The following is a 25,514-nucleotide window of genomic DNA, read 5'->3' as shown; positions in this document are numbered from 1 at the left end:
TCCCTTGTTTCTTTTACTATATATACTTTTAAATTATTTTTATATATGGTCCTCATGGAGATTGTAGTTAACACCTTTATTTATTTAAAAAAAACCTTGTTTCACCTGCCTCCTTAGCGCAGTAGGCAGTGCGTTAGTCTCATAAAAAAAACCTTGTTTGGATTAATACCGATTTAATTTCAAAAGTATGCAAAATCTTTCACTCCTGTATATTTCTGTTCTCTCCCATACCCCCATTCATCTTATGTATTGTGTACCCATCAACACAAATTTATATTTGGTGCTTTGTGCAACTGTCTTTTAGATCAGATAAGAGAATAAAGGACTTAGAAGAAAAAAATACACTTAGACTGAATTTTATATTTACTATATAGTTACCTTTACTGGTGCTCTTTATTTCTTCTTGTGGATTCATGTTACTGTTTGGTGTCCTTTCATTTAAGCCTGAATGACTCCCTTTAATATTTCCTGTAGAACCAGTCTGCTAGTGTTGAATTCTGATGTTTTTATCTCACCATTGAAGTCTCTACTCAGTTAGTTTAGGGGTCACCTATTGATTGGACAGAGATTTCTTTAAACAACTTTAACCAATAAATCTCCCAGTCTTTACCAAAGGGCTGTGTGTGTGTTGGGGCATACCATAAACACTCAGTCAAACACTCAGTCAAATTGACAGCTCTTCTAAATCCTCCACTTCTTGCTTTTGTGGAACCTCAAGTTTAGCCAGAAGTGAGAGCTTGGAACCTCCTAGGATCTTGAGATGCACACAGCCCTTTGCATGTGCATGGCCTGCTAGATTCCCAGGAATAAGGTGGAGCTTTTGAAAGCTTCTATGGATGTCTTGTTTACCAATTTTTCCTTTTAAGTTTGTGGTTAGTCTGTTGTCTGCCCAGCTGTTATCCACAGTCTTAGGCAGCCGTAAAGTTTAGACAGTTGCCTATAATTCTTTTTCACAGGTTCCCCTCCCTATCATTCCATCCTCTCAAGGGAGAAAGCCTTTCGCAGTGGATAAGCTCCAAGACAGATCAGATATAGCCAAAAGTGGGATCATCCACAGAATCGACCTCAGAAGACAAATAATGACAGTTCTTTGGGATGCGGCTTTGAGCAAGCTCCAGCCATGTTATGTTTATTCTAGTGACCACTATGCTGAACTGGAAATATCGGGCTGTTACTTTTCAAGGCTATTGCTAGATCTTGAGGAAATGAGATTAGGGCAAGTTAAAATACAAAGCAGTTTTTACCGAAAATCATCCAGCTTTCTTGGATAAATGCTCTCTAGTTTACTGTAAAGCTTTGGGTTAATTTCCACAGATCTGAAAAGTTGATGCTAACTGGCTTTGCCAGTTTTTCCACTATTGTATGGAGAAGTGGGTTTCATTGGCCCTTCCTTTTATTGATGTCACCAAAAGCATAAAGATGATACCCATGAATGTTAAAGGCCCAAAAATGTTATTTGTAGTTCTAACTGCCACACTTTGTTGAAAAGTTAACTGAAATGAACCAGCAACTGAAATAGCCATTTTAATCATAAGAAATAAAAACTGTTCACCTGGGAGATGAAAACCTCTATAAAAACTTTCTTTAAAAGTCTATAAAAAGTGTCAACTATAAAAAGGACTCCTTCCAGTTATATTTGATATTTCCCTTTGCTGTAGAATGAAGTCTAAAACCTTCATTTTTCAGAAGAAGGCATAATTATACAGTAGAAAAAGATTAGACTTTGAAACTAGCCACATCTAAGTTGAGTCCTAATTTAGACATATGCTGTCTAGTTGCAGGCAGCTTGTTAATCATCTTTACCTTTCTGTTCCGTAGTTTCCTCATCTACAAAATGGTATGATTATTTAAGATGATGTTGGAGGTTGTTGGTGTGTTCTTGTTTTTCTAATGTAAACAACCTTGTTCTTGTCCAGAAATACTAATGGTATTTTCAGAAATGTTTGAAACTATTGAAGAACTATTACTATAGTAAAATTGGATTTGGATGGAAATTTTGAGAAATGGTTAATCAAGAATTCATTGGGTCAAGGCCCATTGCTTCAGTGTTTTGTTTGTTTTTTAAAGTTTATTTATTTGAGAGAGAGAGAGAGAGAGAATGTGTGCATGAGCAGGGGAGGGGGAAAAAGAGAGGGAAAGAGAATCTAAGCAGGCTCTGCATTGTGAGCATGGAGCCATTGCGGGGTTTGATTTCATGAACTGTGAGATCATGACTTGAGGTAAAATCAAGAGTGGATGCTTAACTGACCAGAGCTACCCAGGTGCCACCTGCATCAGTGTTTTTGTTCATTCTTAAACTGTGGGCAGTTACCATCTATATTCATATAATCTGAACATTTTTTGTTAGGTTAAATTAAAACAAAGAACTGAGACAATTCAAAAATAAAATAAGGGTACCAAAAGAGCACTACATACAGAATGTTATCAGCATATTTATATATGTATATGTATACATTTATGTTATATATGTAGTCTTTATTTTTAAAAAATACAACACAAATTGACCAAAATAATAGTTGTTTTAAATGGCTCTTTCATAGACAACAGTGAAAAATCAAGTCTTTCTTAAGAAATAATAAAAGAAGTATTTCCTTTTCTACTATGATTAAATAGGGGCACAAATTTCTTTTTTTCTTGGGATTATTACCTAAAATTATGGCTAAAAAGCCCATTGAAAAGGAAAGGCAAGTTGGAAGGAAATACCTTTTTAATAAAATCATACATGATTATTTGCTTTTATATACATTATAGTTTAACTCTTCTTAAAAGTAACGTTGACTCAAGCAAAGTAATCTTTCAGATATATCTTTCATTATGTAGTTATTTACTACAAAAATAAGGTTACCTGAATTTCAAAAGTGATCATTTATCTTAGTCTAAACTTGACTTAATAGTACTATTGACAACTCTAAATTCCCTCCAAGGTTTATATTAGAAGACACCGTAACTGACCTAACAAACTTACATAGTCCCTTTTCCAGCTCTGCTGTCCTCTGAGACACCAAACCATTGCACTGTGCACTTCTACAGTGTTCTTCAAGTTTTCTCACCAAATGCCAGAGCCCAGTGGACTTCACTTGTGCCTCAGACTTAGCTGTGTAATATTGTTCTGCCCAGAATATGAAACACTAAGAAAAATCAAATCTGTTTATGATCACCTTTAGGCACTTTCAAAGAGTTTTCTCTCCAGAGCCTCAAGAGCTAATTGTACCTTAAAAATATTAGAGAATTTCAACAACTGTTTCACTTCAAAGGCTCAAGCTAATTGGATATTTGACCATATTACGTTTACCTCATTTGTCTTCCAGATTACCTGGCAAATGTATTGTATGATTAATACATTTAAGGCAGTATAACTCTACCATGTCTTTGGGACCTCTCTAAATTCCTCTGCCTTTTGTTGTCATCTGTAATATATTAATGTTAACTCGCCAAAATAATAGTGTATTTGTTGTTAAGAAAAAGGGCTTTTAGTAGAATATTAATAATTTTTCAATAAATTCTTCTCTTTGGAGATGTCTGGCTGGCTCAGTCACTAGAGCATGTAACTCTTGATCTTGGGATTGTGAGTTGGAGCCCCATGTTCAGTGCAGAGACTACTCTTAAAAAAAGTGAAAAAAAATACTTCTCTGTATAAATGTTAGGAAAAAATTCAATGAAATAATTTTGGTTGCCTTCGAAGCATTCAGTTTGCATAGTTAGTAATTAACAATATTTCTCATCTGTAAGAGCAACTGGATAACTAAATTCTTTCCAGATTCACATCTCTATGTAAGTTCCTCATCTCTAAAATGTGTATAATAAAAATAACTGAGGAAAATGATACATGATGGTGATATACGCAGATCTTGAACTCCCCTCATCCCACAGGCACACTGACTCTACACCGACATATGAAAATTTTTCATCTTATAGAAAAACCAAAGACTGGCTGATTGATGATGATTACACATTGGGCAAATGAAAAGAAAACCACCGCAAAGCAGGTAGAAGAGGCTGGGACAGAGTCTCACCATAAACCCCACTCTCAGGCGACCCAAAATCAGGAGGGAATTCAAAACCCAGAATTCTTCCATGAGGAATGAAGGGTTTGAATGCCACATTGGTACCCTAACTTTTAAGCTTAACATGAGCTCCCAGAATATCTAAGTGTGAAAACCATGAGGGCTTGTGTCTCAAGAGCCCTAACACTAGTGATCCGAGACATACCTTCTATTTAATCAAATAAGAAATAATGGCTGAAAACCTTCATAATATCAGGAGGAAACATACCCAGATCCATGAAGCCCAGGGAGTTCAAATTAAGGTGAACTCAGAGCCCCACCCCAAGATTCATTATAATTAAAATGCTTAAAGACAGAATTTTCAAAGCAGCAAGACAAAGTAACTTGTTCTATACAGGGGAAACCCCATAAGACTGTCATCAGATTCATCAGCAGAAAATTTGCAGGCTAGAAGAGAGTGGCAGGATATATTCAATGCGCTGATAGAAAAAATTTCCAACCAAGAGTACTCCACCTGGCAAAATTATCGTTGAGACCTGAAGGGAAAAACAAAGAAATTTCATGGAAACAAAAGCTAAAGGACTTTACCACCACTAAATTGGCCTTACAAGAAATATTAAAGGGACTTCTTTAAGCTGAAAAAATACAAACTAAAAACAAGAAAATATATGAAAGAGTAAATCTCACTGCAAAAGTAAATAATATAGTAAAGGTAGTGGAATGATCACCAGTGAGGTTTAGAAGACAAAAGTAGTAAAAATAACTGATTATAATAATTACTGAAAAACATATAAGACAAAAAGATGTAACATAGAAACATAAAATGTAGAAGGGGAAAGTAAAAATGCTGAGATTTAAAATGTGATCAAACTTAAGTTGTAATAAACTTAGACTATTGTAGAAATAAGTTGTTATATGTAAGCCCTCTGGTAAATACTCATATGATCAAGAGGAAGCAGTATAAGCATACCACTAAAGAAAGGTGAGGGAAGATGAAAAGAACAAAGAACTACAAAAACCGTCAGAAAACAATTAGCAAGATGACAGTAGGTCCATACCTATCAGTAATTTATTTCAGGGGTGCAAGGATGATTTAGTATCTGCAAATCAGCATGTGCTATGCCACATTAATAAATTGAGAGATATGATTAACTCAGTAAATGCACAAGCATTTGACAATTCAACATCCATTCATGATAAAAACCCTCAGCAAAGTGGTTATAGAGGGAATGTACCTCAACATGATAAAAGCTATATATGACAAGCCCACAGCTAACATCACACTCAACAGTGAATAACTGGAAGCTTTTCTTGTAAAATCAGGGACATGATGTGGTTGCCTGCTCTCGCTACTTTTCAACATAGTATGGGAAGTCCTAGAGCAATTAGGCAAGAAAAAGAAATTTAAAACATCCAATTTGAAAAAGAAGAAGTAAAACAGTTTGCAGATGATGTGATAGCATATATCAAAAACCCTAAAGACTGTCAGTGAGCTGTTAGAACAATAACGAATTCAGTAATGTTGCAGGATACAAAATCAATACACAAAATCTGTTGTGTTTCTGTACACTAATAATGAACTATCAGAAGTTAAGAAAACAATCCTATTCATAATGGCATCAGAAAGAATAAATACCTAAGAATAAAGTTTGCTAAGGAGATAAGAGACCTGTGTACTGTGAACTATAGAACATAAGGAAAAAATTGCAGACACAAATGGAAAGATATTCCATGCTCATGGATTGGAAGAAATAATATTGTTAAAATATCTGTTCTACCCAGAGCAGTCTACATATTCAGTGCAATCCCTATTACATTTCCAATGGCATTGTAGAACTCGAGGGTATTATGCTAAGTGAAATAAGTCAGACAGAGAAAGACAGATACCATATGTTTCACTCATATATGGAACAGGGGAGGGAGGAGGGAAATAGTTAAGGAGAGGGAGGGAGGCAAACCAAAAGAGACGGAGAGTTGATGGGGGGTGGGGAAGAGGGGAAATTGGGTGACAGGTATGGAGGAGGGCACTTGTTGGGATGAGCACTGGTATGGAAACCAACTAGACAGTAAACTGTATTTTTTTTTAATCTCCAATAGATTTTTCACAGAAATAGAGCAAAGAATCTAAAAATTTGTTTGGAATCACAAAAGGCCCCAAATAGCCAAAATAGTCTTGGGACAGAAGAACAAAGCTGAAGGCATCAGACTCCCTGATTTCAAACTCTGTTCACAAAGTATAGTAATCAAGACACTATGGTATTGGCTTCAAGACAGACACATGGATCCGTGGAACAGAGTAGAGAGCTCAGAAATAAACCCAAAGGAAGCCAAGAATATACTACAATGGCATAAGGACAGTCTCTTCAATAAATGGTATTGGGAAAACTGGACAACCACATGCCAAAGAATGAAACTGGACTACTATCTTAGACCATACACAAAAACCAACTCAAAGTAGTTAGAGACTTGAACATAAGACCTGAAACCATGAAACTTATAGAAGAAAATATAGGTCTTGGTGATGACGTTTTAAAAATCTGGCACCTTAAGTAAAAGCAACAAAAGGAAAAATAAGCAAATGAGACTACATCAAACTAAAAGGAAATGCAACAAAATGCAAGAGCAACCTACTGAATCTGAGAAAATAATTTATAAACTATATATCTTATAAGGGGAAAATACCAAAATATAGAACTCATACAACTCAATAGCAAAAGGCAAACTGATTAAAAAATAGATAGAAGTATAAATAGACAGTTTTACAAAGAAGACTACAGGTGAACAACAGGTATATGAAAAGTTGCTCAATATCAATCATTAGGGAAATGCAAATTAAAACCATAATGAAGTATCACCTCACACCTGTTAGAATTACTGTTCTCAAAAGGACAAGAAAAAACAAGTGTTGGTGAGGTAGTAAGAAAAGAGAATTCTTACTGCACTGTTGGTGTGAATGTAAATGGATGCAGCCACTATGGAAAACAATATGGAGAGTCCTCAAAATGTTAAAAATAGAACTATCATATGATCTAGCAGTTCTGCATACTTATCCAAAAATGAAAACACTCATTCAAAAAGATATGTGCACCCCCATGTTCATCACATCACTCTCCAGTAGCCAAGATATGGAAACAATCTAAGTGTCCATTGATGAATAGATTAAGAAATTGTGAGACACACACACACACATACATGCACAATATTATCCGCTGAAGAAACAAGTGAAATCTTGCCAGTTAAGGCAATATGGATGGACCTTATGGGCATTATGCTAAGTAAAGATAAAGACAAATACCATGTGGAATCTTAAAAAATTAAAAAGAAAAAATGTTTGTACATACAGATAACTGGTGATTGCCAAAGGCAGGGGTTTAGGAGGGTGGGAGAAATGGGTGAAGGGGATCAAAAGGTTAAAAAAAAAAAAAAAAAAGAATGGATCAAGGAGCACCTGGTTGGCTCAGTTGGTTAAGCATCTTGACTTTGGCTCAGGTCATGATCTCATGGTTCATGAGTTTCAGTCCCATGTCAGGCTCTGTACTGACAGCTCAGAGCCTGGAGCCTGCTGCAGATTCTGTGTCTCCCTCTCTCTGGCCCTCTCTGGCTCGCATTCTGTTTGTCTGTCTGTCTATCTCTCTCAGAAATAAACATTAAAAAAATTTTTAAGTATGGATCTTGAAATCATGCATGAGGACAGTAGTATGCCACAAATTGCAGCAGTTCATGGCTGAGAATATGCCAGTTAGAATTTTTGCTATAGGAAGTAACTGTATCTTCTTATAAATAAATAAAGTAGTTATACTTTATAATATTTTATATGCATCTAATGCTGTCTTCCTTGATTTTCTATCTGGTAATGTAGGATGACCTTTTTGCATCACACTTTTTATAGGTAGTAATGTGCTATTGTAGTGAGACAGCTTAAATGCACTTTAGAGCCTACTGATCACCATCCTCATCAATTGACATTTATTGAATTCTGGCACTATAAATAATACATATATATTTTACATGTAGTGAAATACGTGTACATGTTTTTTCATATAAGTTATGTTACGGCCATTTTCTTTTACATTTATAAGCAAACAGGAGCTCCTGTATAATGGTTTTGAAACTTAATGTCTTACATGACTATAAAACAACTCTGCTGGGGAAGTAAAAAAATACCTGCCTCCAGGTCTGTGAGAGAATTAAATAACGTAATGCATACAAATCACTCAAAAAATGTCCAGGTATGGTAAGGTATCCTGAGGCTATATTTTTGCCACTAGACTTTTATGACTTTTGTTTATATTTTAGTACCTTTAAGCATAGTTAATTTATAAATGGTATGAATAACATTAAAGATTGACATGCTACCAAGTATTTTGAGTGATGTGTTGATGATTATGTTGAATGTTAAAGGCTTAATTTCAAAGTCTCGAAAGTGTACTTTAAAAAAGAGAGTAAGAAAAAAAATCTCTTTAAGAATGGCATTACAGCGTTAGTTATCCTGTGAACAGAACATTGTTCCTGCCCATTTTTTAAGTCTTGGGTAAATATAATCTGACACCTAGTTAAATGTTAACTGACATCGTATCTTGCTGGATCAACCTGCAGTTAAAATTATGAACTAGGAAAACCAGATGGAAACTAACACAAAATCTCCACATGGGCTAGAATAACGTAGAGCTTGTTACATACCACTGGTTTCAAAATTACGAATAGGTAACCTAAAAATATTTACTCAGAATAAGTGAAATCACTGAATATGTCTTCCCAATGGAGAATAGGCTCTAATAATGAAATTCTTTTTCTTTGAAAATTAGAAGCATTTAAAATTGAATAGACCACCTCACAGTATAGAGTCCTGCAGGGGAAATGTTCACGTGGATGTACAAGTGTGGCCATTTTCACATCCAGCAGGAAATTGAACCATACAACTTCTGAATTCATTGCCAGTTCTGAGATTTCATAAAATTAAAGAAATCAAGGACCTATTTCCAGTACAGTTGCTTTCAATTTGTCACTCTCTGTGTTCTCATTGACATGTAAGATGTCAACGTGTGGAATTTTTAATCATAAGCAGTTTTATTCTTTTTAAAACTTTTTTTTTAATGTTTTATTTATTTTTGATACAGAGAGAGACAGAGCATGAGAGAGGGAGGGGCAGAGAGAGAAGGAGACACAGAATCTGAAGCAGGCTCTAGGCTCTGAGCTGGCTGTCAGCACAGAGCCTGACACGGGGCTCGAACCCACGAACGTGAGATCTGACCTGAGCCGAAGCCGGAGGCTTAACCGACTGAGCCACCCAGGCGCCCCTAAGCAGTTTTATTCTTAACATTATCTAGTATTTGATTCAGGAGGAATAATTTGAGCTGTTTATATCTACAAGGTACTTTTTATTATTTATCCACTAAAGAGTATACTAAAGATCAGGTCATTGTAAAAAAAAAAAAATCAGTCTTCTAAAAGGGGAACTCCTCTCTTTTAATGAAACAAATAAAAATAAAAAACATTCTGGGCCGCCTGGGTGGCTCAGTCGGTTGAGCGTCCCACTTCAGCTCAGGTCAGATCTCACCTTCGTGGGTTCAAGCCCCGCGTCAGGCTCTGTGCTGACAGCTAGCTCAGAGCCTGGAGCCTGCTTCCGGTTCTGTGTCTCCTTCTCTCTCTGCCCCTCCCCCTCTCATGCTCTGTCTCTCTCTGAATCAAAAATAATTAAAAACATTTAAAAAAATTAAAAAGAAATAAAAATAAAAAAACATTCTGAAGTCACACTCAGGATTTGATGAGCAAATGTTGCATTGATCCTCTTGATAACTTAATTTTGCCACCTTTCACACATCCCTTCCACCAAAGCAAAAAATTTTGGTATACTAATATAATGAAAAAGACATTAAAACTCAAGTCCTGAGGAGAGAATAGAATAGATATATTACATCTCTTATTAGACTCATTGCCTTACTTTTATTTGGTGTCAGTTTAACTTTTAGGCCTGTATATATGCCAATGCTGTTATAGGAGCCCAGTGGCTTTATTGCCTTTTTATGTGTTTCTTTAAGGTTTCTTGTTTTAAGTATGATGTACTTACTGTCATATTAAGACTTAATAGGGACTTCTTAAATCTTCTTAGTGCTGACAATACCGTGGTGAACCAGAAAGATAACGGTCACTGCCCTGGTTGAACATACCAGCTTAATGAGACAAACGACAAGTAAATCGGCTGTTACATATAAGTCATGAAAAGAAAGAAACAGAGCACAGTCTTATGTAATATGGTGAGGGTGTCACTGGAGAGCACTGCTTTAGATAAGGTAGTTGTTAGAGACACTTTTGAAATAACATTTCAGCTGGCACTTGAAGAATAAGAAAAGTAGTCTTTCCAAGTCGCGTCAAGTCCCTGAGATACAAAAGAACCTCATTTACATTTTCTTTCTGTGCTGACTAAAACCATAAAAATTACTGATTTAACTTGCTACTGAAATAATTATGATTCGATACAATTCATTTAAATTGTCAGCACCTGAAAATAGTCACCTCTTCACTTTGTACCTTAAAACTTGACCTCTGAACCACTCAGAGTATATAACATGTAGTCTCAAGTTAAATATAACATATTACATCTAATACTTTCTGTAAAGGGAATTCTCAGTACATGTTAGCTCCTTTCCCTTCACCCTCCTCTTCAACACTGTCTGGAATGTGTTTGCTAGGCAACTCCTCTCTCCCCACCAGAGATATGTGGGATTGGGTGCGGTTATAGGAAAGGCACAGTCAAGAGCAATACCATGTCTCCATACCTGCCCCTAGTCTATTAAGGCTGCCAGAGATCCCTACCTCCTCTTAAGTCTCTTCCAATTTGACTTCTTGAATTCAGGTCACTTTAGGAATGTTGCCAGTATATTCAGCAGTTTACAAGAACTGAAGTCCCAGTTAACATTATACCCTGTTCATGGTTCTTCAGTTGTTTTCCTTTGTTTCCTCTTCCTAAATCTCTTCTTGGCTCTGTGCTGCATGACTTCATCAAGAAACTGCTCTGGTCGATACTGAAATGAGGGGTGAAGTGGGGAAATTTGATTGGATTACTTCAGAATTCCTCTGACTTCCTCTTTGGTGTTTCTCAGGTAATGGTTCTCTCAAAGGCCACAGTAATGAGGAAGGCCTTGGTAGCCAGGACAAGATGTGGCCTTGACCTGCTGCTGAACTGGTAGAGGAGGGATTGGCTTTGTACCTATGACAGGCAGGTCTAGAGAAAAACAGAATACCTGATTCCAGTAGTCATTAAGACTTGGCTTGTTTCCCTGTTCCCACTTGAAGTTACTGCCTTACAAAGTACTTTTCCCTGGCAATAATAAAAGTGGTGGGGGTGAAGAGAGAATACTGGATCTTTGGAATCTTTCTGTGCCTTCATTTTTTTCTCTTACCAGTAAAATGAGAGTACTGGTATAGATGATCCCTAAAGGACCTTTTAGATCTAATATATCATGTTTCTATTTTAAACCATAAAATTTTGTTTCTGATATCTGCTTGCTGGGAATTATCTCCATATATATTAACTTGATATATATGTGGAAATGCAGAGCCCTACTGGTTGAGCTGGATATGCTCATTTCAGAGTATAGGATTGGGTTGTAGTTGGAAAACTTTGTACCACCATATCTCTTAACTCCAAGGTTTTTGAATGCTGTTGAAAGCAGTGGTACCCTGAGGATGAAACAAGCTAACTAAATCTGAGTGAGTCTCCAAAGAATTATAATCAATGAAAATTGTGGCAAATGATTGAAGATGTGGTTTTTAATTTTGTAAGAGTGGTCAAATTGTATTGAAATAACACTATCCCATGTATTCTGAGTTCTTTTGCTCTAAACTGGTCCCTACTTCTTTTGCAGGAGCTATTGTGACAATCTGGGTTACCATCCTTTAAGTGCTGCTGATTTTGGAAAGATCATGAAAAATGTCTTTCCAAACATGAAGGCACGTCGTCTGGGCACAAGAGGCAAATCTAAATATCCTTTACCAGAATGGTTTTTAGTTCTCACTTAGAACAGAACATCTGCTGTTGTAGTTCAAGTAGTCACTATATTTAGAAATAAATTTAAGTCAACAGATATAAACAACTCTAAAGTTCTTAGAATAATTGCAAACGTTATTTTCCTGGCTATGTATCAAAACTACAAGAGAAGTAACAAATAGAGGTTTTAGGATTATGATAGTTTTTACCTTGTTGTCACTCTCCTATGTTCTTACTGGTCTGATCTCCTTTTCTATAATAGTAAGAACTGAGACATGCCACAGTGCAGCAGTAGTAAGTCATGTCAATAAAAGTGGAGAAAGATGTTAGCTGTCTCCTTCCTGTAATTTAGAAACATAGGGATCTCCTTGGCAAAATATACAACATTCACGAAAAATTCCTGTGGAACTTGTACTGGAAGATTATATTCTCTTTAAAGTATTTTTCAGCCAACCATTTAAGGCCACGTTAAAAAATAATGCTAGAGCATGGGAAAGGCCCCTTTTGTGACAGAGAAATGCTTAGTAGCGAACAGAAGGACTTATTAAAGTCCTTCCTTCTCTTAGAAGAAGATTGTAAAATAGAGAGTCTCTGTATTAGAAAAACATTATTTCTCATTTCTTGGCCCTTGGCCTTTTTTCAAAGCACAGAGGCCCACTCCTGTGGAGATGACAGGAAAGGGGAGGGAAGAGGCACTGCTCCAGGTACCCTCTAGCCACTTGTTGCATGACCCCTCCTTGTTTCCTGCATCCAAACAAAAATGTCTTGATGGGTCTTTGGCATGTTACAGGTGATAATCCTGTGTGTTTCAGTGGAAAAAGAACTGAAAAGGTTAAAGCCCTTGTGACACTCTTTAAGAGTTGTTTTTGTCCCAGTGCCCTGGGCTAAAGTTTCCCTGTGCTGTGCCAGGTTTCCATCTGGATATTCCTTTCCTTCTGACCTGTTTGCTGCTGGTGGTTGGCACAACCTATTAGGAACATTTATTCATAAAATTTATAACAGATGAGAATCATTTTGTTTCATTTAAGATAGTAACATTCTGCAGACTTTTCCAGTTTGAAAAGAGAGAAAGTGTACTGAGTTTATATTATTAAGGTTGCTCTTACGGAAGAACTCTGAAAGTAGATGTTGTATCTTGTTGATTTACTCAAATGCTAATTATATAAGCAGTTCATTTAATTTAGAATGCTTTAGACCTTAACTGTTTATTACATATTGCTACAGTGGACTAAGGAAAAAAGCCTTTGTTCATATGCCAACACTGCCCAATCTTGATTTTCACAAAACTGGAGATGGGGTAAGAACTCTGCCTTTTCTTTTTACTAACCAAAATTGTACCTTATTTTCAGCATTAAAATGCATGCTGCGTTGTCTCATTTGGATAAAACCAGAGACAAGGAATGATATCTTTTTTAAATATATAAGACAAAAAATTTAACAGTGGCTGAAAAGGGTTAGCATATCTGACTCTGCCAACATGGCTCATGAAATTAGGAGGAACAGACTGGTTTCTAAATATATCCATGATGTATATATATTGTCAAGAGGAGAAATTAACTTGTGGGGTCATATATAGAGAGTGAATGTCTTTTTTTTTTCCCTCTTTGATTTACTTACATATTTATCTCACACCACCTTGGTGTACAAAAGACATGGGGTGGCCAAAAGTACAAAGAAGACAAAAGACAGCTAGTGGCACAGTTTGTTTTACTGATGTCAGAAAAGGCTTTTAGAAAGATTCATTCTATCTCTAAGCCTTCATATATGTTTAACAACCATTTAAATGTTGCATTCACAGTGCTGCTGGTAAGTGCGTCCTGGTGAGGATAGGGATAGGCCTCTTCTCTGCAAGGCTCTTCTAGGCCTGCCGACGGGGCATTTTAAATGACTTTGACCTGACAGATATAGATTGCATCTTCTAATTAAGGATTCTTGCGTTCGATGTGCTTCGGTTTAATTTCTCTGAGTTTTCTTTTATATTAACTTTTCCTTTTTCCTTTGTTTAGTTGGAAGGAGCTGAACCTTCTGGGCAGCTTCAAAATATTGATGAGGAAGTTATCTCTTCTGCTTGCCGTCTTGTGTGTGAATGGGCCCAGAAAGTGTTAAGCCAGCCATTTGACACAGTCTTGGAATTAGCCCGCTTCCTTGTAAAAAGTCATTATATAGGCGCCAAGTCCGTGGCAGCTCTGACGGTAATGGCAGCAGCACCACCACCAGGTACCAAGTCATCGTTAACAAGCTAAAACAAATAGAGGTAGTACTGTGTCTTACAGTGGGTAGCAAAAGAAGAGTTTCACCAAAGAACTTTTGTCTTTTCAGTGTTTTCATGAGTTACTCTCACTTCACTTAACACTAAGTTCAGATGGGTTTGGTGAGCCAACAAAAATAGTAATAATTATAGTCATTTCAAGTTTTAGTTTATTTTTCTATAGTACATTGCTCTGCTGAAACCTCAAACATTTAAGATTTCCCAATTGATAGTCCATTAATATTTTTATTGCTATTTTAAAATTCAAAGAATATGTATTTTTAAGTATATATGTGTGTCTAAATTAATAAATATTAGATAAGATTAAGTGTTTTAAAAGACTTGCTAGATTCCTGTTCGAAACTAATACTTAGGATTATTATAAAATATTGTTATATTTTATAGAATATATATTATAAAATAATAGCATTATTATAAAATAGCAAAAGTGATTTTTTTAAAAATACACATTCAAATGAGTATTTTTGTCTAAATAGGGATTTTTTTTATTTGACAGTTTTAGGAATTGACAGTGTTGGAATAAACAACCCCTCCTAAATTAGTCCCTGTGTAAAGTATCTGTTCTGATGCAATTTTTAAATATTTCATTTCAGTCATACCTTATAAACCTAAGAAAGAGTATAAGTTATTATTACTCTAGGAAATCATAATTTCTGTGAAAAATGTACTAATGTCAAACTTGTTTCCCAGAAATGATTCTTCTGATTAAGTGTAAATAATTTTAAATCTACAGTAGAGTTATCTCAGCCTGAATTATAGTTCCTTAAATGACTTCACTTTTTAAAAATTTTAATAATTTTAACAATTGGTTTCCTTTCACTTTATCAGAAGATTTACATATTTAAGGAGAGGTGTATAATTGTTCTGCCCTTTCATTTTATTGACAATTGAGGACTCACTTCAGCAAAATAATTTCTTACTAGAGCCTTGTCATGATTGATTTTTTCTGTCTAGATTGTAAACCATATGACTTAAGTCTGTTCACTTAACACATGAGCAGGAGAGCGCTTGAGTAGCCTTACCTAGCTTGTATTTGTTCCCTCATTTCTTCTCTCCAGCAGTCCTGGGAAGCATGTGATATTCCCATTTTACAGATCAGGAAACAGGCTTAAGGATGTTAAGTAATTTGTCCATGGCCAGATAAGTAGTGGGGCCAGAATTTGAATTCCAGTTTGTCAGGTGTCAAACGCCCGGATTAACTGCATTACATTTACTGTCTTCTGGGAAAATGAGGTTTTAAAAGATACGGGCCCTTCAACTTTCTGTGTTCTCTTCTTTCTCCTGCCTCCGCTGATACTCAGATAAGTACTTTAACAAGCTGAGGACTTAGGAGGTATCATGGGAAATGAAACATTTCTCTCTTCCTTATTTTCACAAAGTCTGACCAAAAGAAGCGTTGAATGATTGGATGAATGAATATTTAAAGTGTAGGTTTAAAGAAACGTGTTTTTAAACAAAAATACTAAAAAATTTCATGTATAAATATATATTTCACTTTGTGAAAGTAGTCCTCTTAGGAAGTTGTTACTTTAGCAATTATATCATTACTCAGAACATTTTTAGACTCTTAAAATTGTGTTCTCAATCACTGCCATATTTTTTAAATCTTTGGTAGTGATTAATGTTCAATCCTTTGAAGGTGAATTTAGTTTTTTATAAATATAGTCTCCATATTAAGAACAGGTTGTGTTACAAATGTCCTTTTGTAAGTCAGCTGCTTGGAAATCATTCCTGTTCAGAAACTCTGGCAGGAGGGAGACAGCTGAGCTTTGAGCCATTGGCAGAGGCTTTTGGGTGCAGGTGCTGAGAAGCCAGAGCTGAGGCTGGGGGCCAAGAGGGAGCAGTACAGTCTGAGATGGATTTGAAGACAAAAAATGGCACTGAGGGGGCAAAAGATGAGGGATTTTTGAGGAGTGGGCTTGTGGGAAAGAGTTTACAGTCACTTCTTTTTCTCCTTCCTGTCCTCCCTCCCCAGGTTGTTGATGAAAAGCAGAAACTAGGCTGGGGAAAGGAAAGGCAAGGTGTATCAGCAGGATGACGTGGTCCTCGCTTTTGCTCTCTGCTATTTTTACCAATCACAGCGTAGTTTCTAATGATTGTAATGCTACACCGTAAATGTGAAGAGAGCTTTTTAAAAAATTAACTATCACATCATCAGTTCTTAAAATTTATCTCTTGCTTAGTTTATCATTCATCTTTTCTCAGTGTTGCTGTTACTAATATTTTTAAAAAGTTTTCTCAGTGACACATTTTCAAGATATCTTAACCTCAGTTTTATTCAGAAGCTCTGCTCATTTCTCTTGTGTCATACTGGAATAATTGTATAGTAGCAGTTAAAATATTAGTCCCTCTTTTTGTGAATTTCTGGTAGAATTAAAGACTTGTTTTCCTTATACACACTTTTTTTCTAAATATGAATGGGTTTCAGCAAAGTTTTATTGAATGTCCCTTGTAGGCTGAATATTTACATCATGAAAATGTTTGAATTTCTAATTAGAGTCGGTGGAAGGAAATTTCTGACATCTGATAAAATGTGAAACCTGTTCCCTTGGCATTTATTTATGTTAGCTTCTGCATAGTTGTGTCATAGCTACTACTCTTTTCAAAATCTTCATCTTGTTACTGCTGATTAAATTGAAACTGTCACCTGAGTTGAACCATATTTTTTTAAGGTGTCAGAACTGTATTGACAAATGTTTGTAAACTGAAAGTGTAACCTTCATGTTTTATTAAGAGATTATGAGTTAAAATTTGCTGGTTTTGGTTGCTTTGTCCAGTAGATGGCTACATATTCAAAGAAATTGAGTTGTAACTGCCTTCTATAAAACCGAGTATTTATTTTAGCTTTTTTTTTTTTCTGTTTATTTTCAGGAATCAAAGGAATTACCCAGCCGTCTGCTTTTATACCTACAGCTGAGAGTAATTCTTTTCAGCCTCAGGTGAAGACTTTGCCTTCTCCTATTGATGCTAAACAGCAATTGCAGCGGAAAATTCAAAAGAAGCAGCAAGAACAAAAACTACAGTCCCCTTTGCCTGGAGAATCCTCAGCAAAAAAAACAGAAGGCGCTACAGCCAACGGAGTGACTAATCTTTCTAATGGAAATCCTGCAATCCTCTCTCCTCAGCCTATTGGTATCGTTGTGGCAGCTGTCCCTAGCCCCATTCCGGTAATATCATTGAATAGTGTTTGACCTCACTGGGGTGGGGGGAGAGCATTTGTTTAATTAAAAGTGGCACATGAGGGGTGCCTGAGTGGCTCAGTTGGGTAAGCGTCTGACTCTTGGTTTTGGTTCAGAACATGATCTCTCGGTTTCTGAGATCAAGCCCCACATCAGGCTCACGCTGACATTGTGGAGCCTGTTGGGGTTCTCTGTGTTTTCCTCTCTAAATAAATAAATAAACTTTTAAAAAGGTGGCACATGAGAAGGAGGCAAGTATTAAGTTACAGATTGATTTTGTGAGCACAAATATTTTCAGCTTCAGTCATTTGTCTTTTGGTCAGTATACAATGTTGATTACAAAGCAAGCTATATAATGAACATAAGTGAAAATACAGAGATTCAAGACATGCACAGTAGGTCAGATCTTTATGTTAAAGAGAGGAGTCATTTTCAGAATTGTTTCATCCCTAACTAAGCCTAGATGATCAGGCTAGATGATGAAACTTCTTTCGGTTTTTGTTTTGAACTTTTCTTCTTTTTAACATTCAGATGGATAAAGCTGTAATACACATTGATAACACTTTAATGTAGGCCTGTGGCTTGCTGGGCATAGGACCTTGGACAAGTCTCCCTTAGCTATTCTGAGACTGCTTCCTTATTAATTAACAGAGATTATAGTCTCCCATCTCGCATAACTGAGGTTATGATAAAGGGGCTTTTAAAATGAGAGTGCATCAGTCTACAACAAGGTGATATTTTATGTTATTATTGATGATATTACTAAGGAGATATTTTATCAAATTTGTTTTTTTTGTCATCATTATCATCCTGTCATTAAAACGTGTTATACTTGGTAACCGCACTCTTGTGCTATTCACTATAGAGAAAACTTGTGGAGACAGTAGTTTTATCTGATACCTTATCCACAATGGCTTAACTACAAGTGTCCAAGATAGACACATTTATAGGACAGTTCCCCTGTCCCCGATAAGTGAGTCATTTTCTTGGCCCAAACGTAGGTACCTTTATATTACATGCTTTTTTAGGATTTTTATCTTCTCTTCCTATAACCTCCTTAAAAATGATTATTTTGGCAAGTATTCATCACAAATATGAGGTTTTTAGTCTTGTTTATTGAAAAGTACCCTAACGTTTTTCTTAGGTATTTTTTTTTTGTAACAATATTTGCACTGTTGCATTTTTTATAATATTTATGTGTCTAATAATATAGAACCTGGTCTAACATATATATATACATATATATATACACATACACATATATATATATAATTCTCGTCTAAGAGAGGAACTGTTTTTATTTTCTTTTTAGCATTACATTTATTAAATGCCTTAATACTATACAGATATGTGAATTACTGTTTGTATCCTAGACTCATTAAATCTGACTTGTTTGTTTTCCACCTTTTAACAGGTCCAGCGGACCAGGCAATTGGTAACTTCACCAAGCCCAATGAGCTCTTCTGACGGCAAAGTTCTTCCCCTCAATGTACAAGTGGTCACTCAGCACATGCAGTCTGTGAAACAGGCACCAAAGACTCCTCAGAATGTCCCAGCCAGTCCTGGTGGGGATCGTTCTGCCCGGCACCGCTACCCTCAGATCTTACCCAAGCCGGCCAACACCAGTGCACTCACCATTCGCTCCCCGACTACTGTGCTCTTTACTAGCAGTCCCATCAAAACCGCTGTTGTGCCCACTTCACACGTGAGTTCTCTAAATGTGGTGAAAATGACAGCAATATCCCTCACGCCCAGCAACGGTAGTGCCCCTCTTAAACATTCTGCCTCAGTAAACAGTGCTACAGGAACAACAGAAGAATCAAGGACCATTCCACAGATCAAGAATGGTTCTGTCGTTTCACTTCAGTCTTCTGGCTCCAAGACCAGCAATACTGGGGGAACGTCTGCTGTGGAAGTCAAAATGGAGCCTGAAGCATCCTCAGATGAGCATCCTGCACAGTGCCAAGAGAACTCTGATGGGACTAAGGCTCCCAAAACAACCTCTAGTACCCTTTCGGGGCAGAAAAGTAATACAGATGGAGTAGTGCAAAAACCTTCAAATGAAGGTGTCACTGACGTAAAAGCATCTAAGGTCTGTGACCAGAGGACCAAATGTAAAAGTCGCTGTAATGAAATTCCGCCAGGCACTTCAACAGGCAATAATCAAAGCACTGTCACTCTCTCAGTTGCCACTCAGAACTTAACTTTCACCAGCACCAGCTCACCAGCTAATGGTGAGTCAATAAATAAAGACCCTAAATTATGCACTAAAAGTCCAAGAAAGCGACTGCCGTCTGCATTGCAAGAGTCCCAGGTGCCTCCCATAAAGAAACCAATTGTGGAACAGCTTTCTGCAGTTACCATAGAAGGTCAGAAACCAGGCAGTGTTGAGAAGGACCAAAAGGTTCCACATTCAGGGAAAATAGAAAGTTCAACAGCCGGTGCTCAGATTCCTAGCAAGGTATCAATAAATGTCAATTCACACATAGTAGCAAATCGACCCTTGGATTCTGCTCTCATTGGCAGTGATTCAGCTTCAGAACAGCAAACACCATCTTCATCTCCAGATATCAAAGTTAAACTTGAAGGGAATGTCTTTCTTTTGGACAGTGATTCAAAACCAGATGGCAGTTTTAATTCAAACGAATGGCAGCAAGTCAGTAAGGATTCTGAGTTTATATCTGCTGGCTGTGAACAGCAGCAAGATATCAGTGTTATGACAATTCCTGAGCACTCTGATATCAATGACTTAGAGAAATCTGTTTGGGAATTAGAAGGAATGCCACAGGACACATATACCCAGCAGCTGCATAGCCAGATACAAGAATCTTCTTTGAATCAAATACAAGCACAGTCTTCAGATCAGTTACCTCTACAGTCTGAGCTGAAAGAGTTTGAGCCTTCTGTTTCCCAGACAAATGAAAGCTACTTTCCTTTTGATGATGAGCTTACACAAGATAGTATTGTGGAAGAGCTGGTGCTTATGGAGCAGCAAATATCAATGAACAATTCTCATTCTTATGGTAACTGTTTGGGAATGACCCTTCAGAGTCAGTCAGTAACTCCAGGAGCTCCGATGTCATCTCATGCCTCCAGTACCCACTTCTACCATCCAATCCATAGCAATGGCACTCCAATCCACACCCCCACACCCACTCCTACCCCAACTCCCACCCCCACCCCCACCCCCACCCCAACATCTGAAATGATTGCTGGGTCTCAGAGTCTGTCCCGGGAGAGCCCTTGCTCCAGGCTAGCCCAGACCACACCTGTGGATAGTGCTTTAGGAAGTAGCCGACACACACCCATTGGTACTCCACATTCTAACTGCAGCAGTAGTGTCCCTCCCAGCCCTGTTGAATGCAGGAATCCATTTGCATTTACCCCAATAAGCTCCAGTATGGCGTATCATGATGCCAGCATTATCTCAAGTAGTCCTGTGAAACCAATGCAAAGACCCATGGCCACACACCCTGACAAAACCAAGCTTGAATGGATGAATAATGGGTATAGTGGGGTTAGTAATTCATCAGTTTCTGGCCATGGCATTCTCCCAAGCTATCAGGAACTTGTGGAAGACCGTTTCAGGAAACCTCACGCTTTTGCTGTGCCTGGACAGTCTTACCAGTCTCAATCCAGACATCATGACACTCATTTTGGTCGTTTGACTCCTGTCTCTCCTGTGCAGCATCAAGGTGCCACTGTAAGTAACACCAACAAACAGGAGGGTTTTGCAGTCCCTGCCCCTCTTGATAATAAAGGAACTAATTCATCTGCCAGTAGCAACTTCAGATGCCGGAGTGTGAGCCCTGCTGTTCATCGCCAACGTAATCTTAGTGGAAGCACCCTGTATCCAGTATCTAATATCCCCCGAACTAATGTGACCCCCTTTGGAAGTCCAGTAACCCCAGAAGTTCATGTTTTCACAAATGTTCACACAGATGCATGTGCCAACAACATAGCTCAAAGAAGTCAATCTGTTCCATTGACGGTCATGATGCAGACAGCCTTCCCGAATGCTCTTCAGAAGCAAACAAACAGTAAAAAAATAACCAGTGTTTTGTTGAGTAAACTTGATTCTGACAATGATGATGCAGTGAGAGGTTTGGGCATGAACAACCTGCCCTCCAATTACACAGCCCGGATGAATCTCACTCAGATTTTGGAAACTTCCACTGTTTTTCCTAGTGCCAATCCGCAGAATATGATCGATTCCAGCACTTCTGTTTATGAATTCCAAACACCATCTTACCTCACTAAAAGTAATAGCACCGATCAGATCAGTTTTTCTCCTGGAGATAATCAAGCACAATCAGAAATCGGAGAGCAACAATTAGATTTCAATAGCACTGTTAAAGACCTGTTGAGTGGGGACAGCTTGCAATCCAACCAGCAGCTGGTAGGTCAGGTAGCATCTGATCTCACTAATACTGCGTCTGATTTCTCTAGTGACATCAGGTTGTCTTCTGAGCTCTCAGGCAGCATCAATGATTTGAACACTTTAGACCCAAACCTACTGTTTGATCCAGGGCGTCAGCAGGGACAAGATGATGAAGCTACACTGGAAGAATTAAAGAATGACCCATTATTTCAACAAATTTGCAGTGAATCCATGAGCTCTATGACTTCATCAGGTTTTGAGTGGATAGAAAGCAAGGAGCATCCTACTGTTGAAATGTTGGGTTAAATGGTGTTTTATAATATGTAGCACACTGTATCTAAAGACATATGTATTGTATTTGTCTTAATGGAAGTGCCTCCCGCAGCAGAAACACTTACTATTAATTGTGACATTTTAAAAGAGTTTGCTGCAGACGTGGTTTCTTCTTCAGTAGGAAATGGTTAGACTTGCCTCAGTTATTAACAAGTTTCTGAAGACAGTAGGCTGTAGGAGAACAAGTATTAGGTTTTAAATGTTATAATGTTCCCCCGTTTAATCACATTATTTGCTAGTAAGCAATTGACTAGCTTTTACAAGAGCAGTCTAGATCTTTATTTTGCGTAAGTTCATTTTAATTCATCAGTTGATCTGCACAGAATTTAGAGGAAACCATTGATTTTAGGTATAGGCTATTTTTTGTTGTTGGCATTATCTTTTAGGTATGAAATCATAGCTAAGGTAAACTGTAGAAAAGAAGGTCTTCCTTGAAACAGGGATAATATTCAGGTTATTATTGGTATTTAGGCTTGAAGCATAGAGCTACTGTAGAATGAAAAAATCTCTGTAGGACTTTCTGGGACTTCAGTACCATTTGCACCTACATTTTGAAGGGCTTAAATAGGAGAAAATAATGGAAAATTAAATGTTAATTTAAGGAAAGCAAAAGCTGAATTAAAGTTTTTAAAAGGAAAAACTAGTAGCCATTTATATTTGTGACCTTGCATTAGTCTTATTTTAAAAATTTAATTTTAATATGGAGCCAGCACACACACAGAGACCTGCACACACACACACACACACACACACACACACAAGAACGCCAAACACTGTAACTTACTAAAATAAGTACAAGCATGTTAGAAAAATATTTTATATTTTATTATTTGGAAATTGAGATAGGGGAATTGAGAAGGAATAAAAGCATTCTTATTTTCATCACAGCGGCTACCAGCGCATATTAAAATTCTATTTAAGATTTAACTAGAAGTTTTTTAAGTCCTCAATTTAGTGACTGACTCCTTCACTCCTGATTATAATAACACATGTTTATCATGGGATCCAAGCAAACAGGAAGGAGATGACATAAAAAAAAAAAAAAACATTTCGCCACCTAAGGTCTGAAGCCACAAATCTTTATGTCTCCGATAAAGGGGACATCAATAGTACTTGAAGAAGAGGAGCATTTTATTACATGCTTAATTTATTTATTGTGAGAACCACAATTGCAAAAGAAGCACTCAGGATTTGTTTTAAAATGTTTCTCTGTTTGGCTCCCATTTTGTTTTATGAAGAATTATTTATGAACTTCTTGTTGACACAAATCTGCTCACTAGTTGTCAGCTCCATTTAAGTGAATTTAGGATTTCTTTCAAATAGATTTAAAAATCGCCATTAACTTTTTAAAGATAACATTAAACCATTGCTATGCTACCTTGAGCCTAGCTAAGTTTTCCTTTACCTTAATTAGTAAGCCAATCAGAAGAGTACAATCAATGAATATTTAACAAATGTGATGAAGGGTTTAATTTAATAAGGTTTCATCCAATAAATTTGCAAGGTAGGGTATTAACATATTTTGATAAATAAACGGTGCTAGGGTTGGCTCAGAGGTTTATATATTGATATGTCCTAGTTATTGGCATTTGTGTGTGTTTGCTGTTATCTGATTTAATGATCTGTTAAATATTTTTTCTTGATGCTAGTTATTTCTTCACTGTACATTGAGACACAGCACTACTGCACACCAAAGTATGCAATACCCAAAGGAAACTGTGCGATTTCTTTTAACAAATGATGGGAGCCTTTCTATATGAGATACTCTGAAAAGGAGATTTTGAGGCCATTCTAATCCCTTGTTTACATTATTAGCTTCCTACTAATATAAAAATAATGGAAATCTTTTTTTTATAAAAATATAAAGACTGGAGGATTTTTAACCCTCTGTACAGTATTGCAGCAAACACTTTAAATTTGGCTGAATTCGTCCAGCAAACTTTCTGGGGTTCATATATTGCACTAAATTTGTTGAACCTGTGGTAGGCACATCTCTTAGGATAAATGCAACCAATACAGTCCACAGATTAAACTTTTTAAATGTGTTTCATTATGAAAAGACAAAATGTCATCAAAGTGACAGATAAAATTGTCTTATGTAGCAATGTGCATTGATCTCAATGAGATATTTCTATTTCTTATTCTCTTACATGAGAATATTACAGCAGGAAGAATTAAGTTTAGTTTGCTTCACCCTGTTAATACATGATCACAAAATGTGCATGAGTGTTATTGACTTACCTTGTACAGTACTAGGTATTCCTGTAACCACTTTTTTTTTCTTGGCTGTATTGAAACTGGTTCAGTGTTAACCAGGCAAGCATAGTTACTCACGAGTTACTTACTTTTTTATGTTGACTAATTCTGCTTAGTTATTGTTGAATATGTTCTTTTCTCAGATTATTTTCATTGTTTTCATGTTTAAAACATTTTTCATACTGTTTATCATGATAAGACTTCATGAAGTAAATAATTTTGCATATAATTGCAATAAGCACTGACTCTTGAACTGAAAAGAAGGAAAGTGGGTTTTTTTTTTTGTGCAGTGCATCTGAGGTTCATATAATAGTCTTGTACTATAATGTGCTTTACTACACCATAAATGACAAAAAACAAGCCCTGTTTCATGTTTTCATTTAGTGCAAAAAGTCAGATTTCCCCAGTGTTTTGTTGTCTGTTGTACCTGCTGAAATTCTAGTAGTTGAATATTGCAGTAGCATTTCAGTTCTCTTTTTTTATTGAAAGTGCTCAAAAATTGTTTTTTAAATGTTTTCAAAAACAATTAAAACATTTTATATTAAACTGACCAGGTCTTAAGGTGTTTTGTGTGATCCGTCCTACATAGGCAGTATGCCGTTTTCAAACAGAACTGATACCCTTCTTCCTTAGATCTCATGAAATTCATAGAAATGGATAAAAATTAAGGCTGAACAGTACTGCTAATCTCTCTGTTATTAATCCAGCAGGATACACAGATCTCATTTTATTCATCAGAACTCTGATACAGAGCAGGATACATCAGATCTCATTTTATTCATCAGGATTTATTACTGATGAGTGGTAAATGGCACAGCTTTACATTGTCCCCAAAAATCTTTGCTTTTGCTTATTCACCTAATGTTTGGTTTAAAGTGCTAGTCTGTGGAGTACCTAGATATGTGTATTTTTGAAGCTTTGAATAGAAAAGCAGTAGGAAAAAAGTGGAAAGAAAATAAAGCACAACTGTGCCCAAAAGCAGCATAGACATTTTGATGAACCAGAAATAGAAAATGCACTGAACTTGTAAACTGGTACCTGAGCTATAGGTATGGAATTAGAAAGTCTAGCATACAGAAATTTCAACTCCGAAAAATAGAAGAAG

General features: G+C 36.7%; 1 protein-coding gene across 4 annotated transcripts in view; it reads left to right on the top strand.

The window, feature by feature from the left end:
- Positions 1–24,019, top strand: part of RFX7 (regulatory factor X7) — a 134,318-nt gene extending 110,299 nt beyond the window's left edge. For all 4 annotated transcript variants that reach the window (XM_029951384.1, XM_029951385.1, XM_029951387.1 and 1 more), the window contains 5 exons: positions 11,870–11,986; positions 13,204–13,288; positions 13,998–14,208; positions 17,132–17,427; positions 18,854–24,019. In XM_029951384.1, coding sequence (XP_029807244.1) covers positions 11,870–11,986; positions 13,204–13,288; positions 13,998–14,208; positions 17,132–17,427; positions 18,854–22,126 — 3,982 coding nt within the window. In that variant the 3' untranslated portion in view covers positions 22,127–24,019. The remainder of the gene's footprint in view (positions 1–11,869; positions 11,987–13,203; positions 13,289–13,997; positions 14,209–17,131; positions 17,428–18,853) is intronic.
- The last annotated feature ends 1,495 nt before the right edge of the window (positions 24,020–25,514 follow it).

The sequence above is a fragment of the Suricata suricatta genome, chromosome 9 (assembly GCF_006229205.1).
Source record: "Suricata suricatta isolate VVHF042 chromosome 9, meerkat_22Aug2017_6uvM2_HiC, whole genome shotgun sequence".
NCBI lineage: Eukaryota > Metazoa > Chordata > Mammalia > Carnivora > Herpestidae > Suricata > Suricata suricatta.
This window is presented reverse-complemented; position numbering and strand designations above follow the sequence as displayed.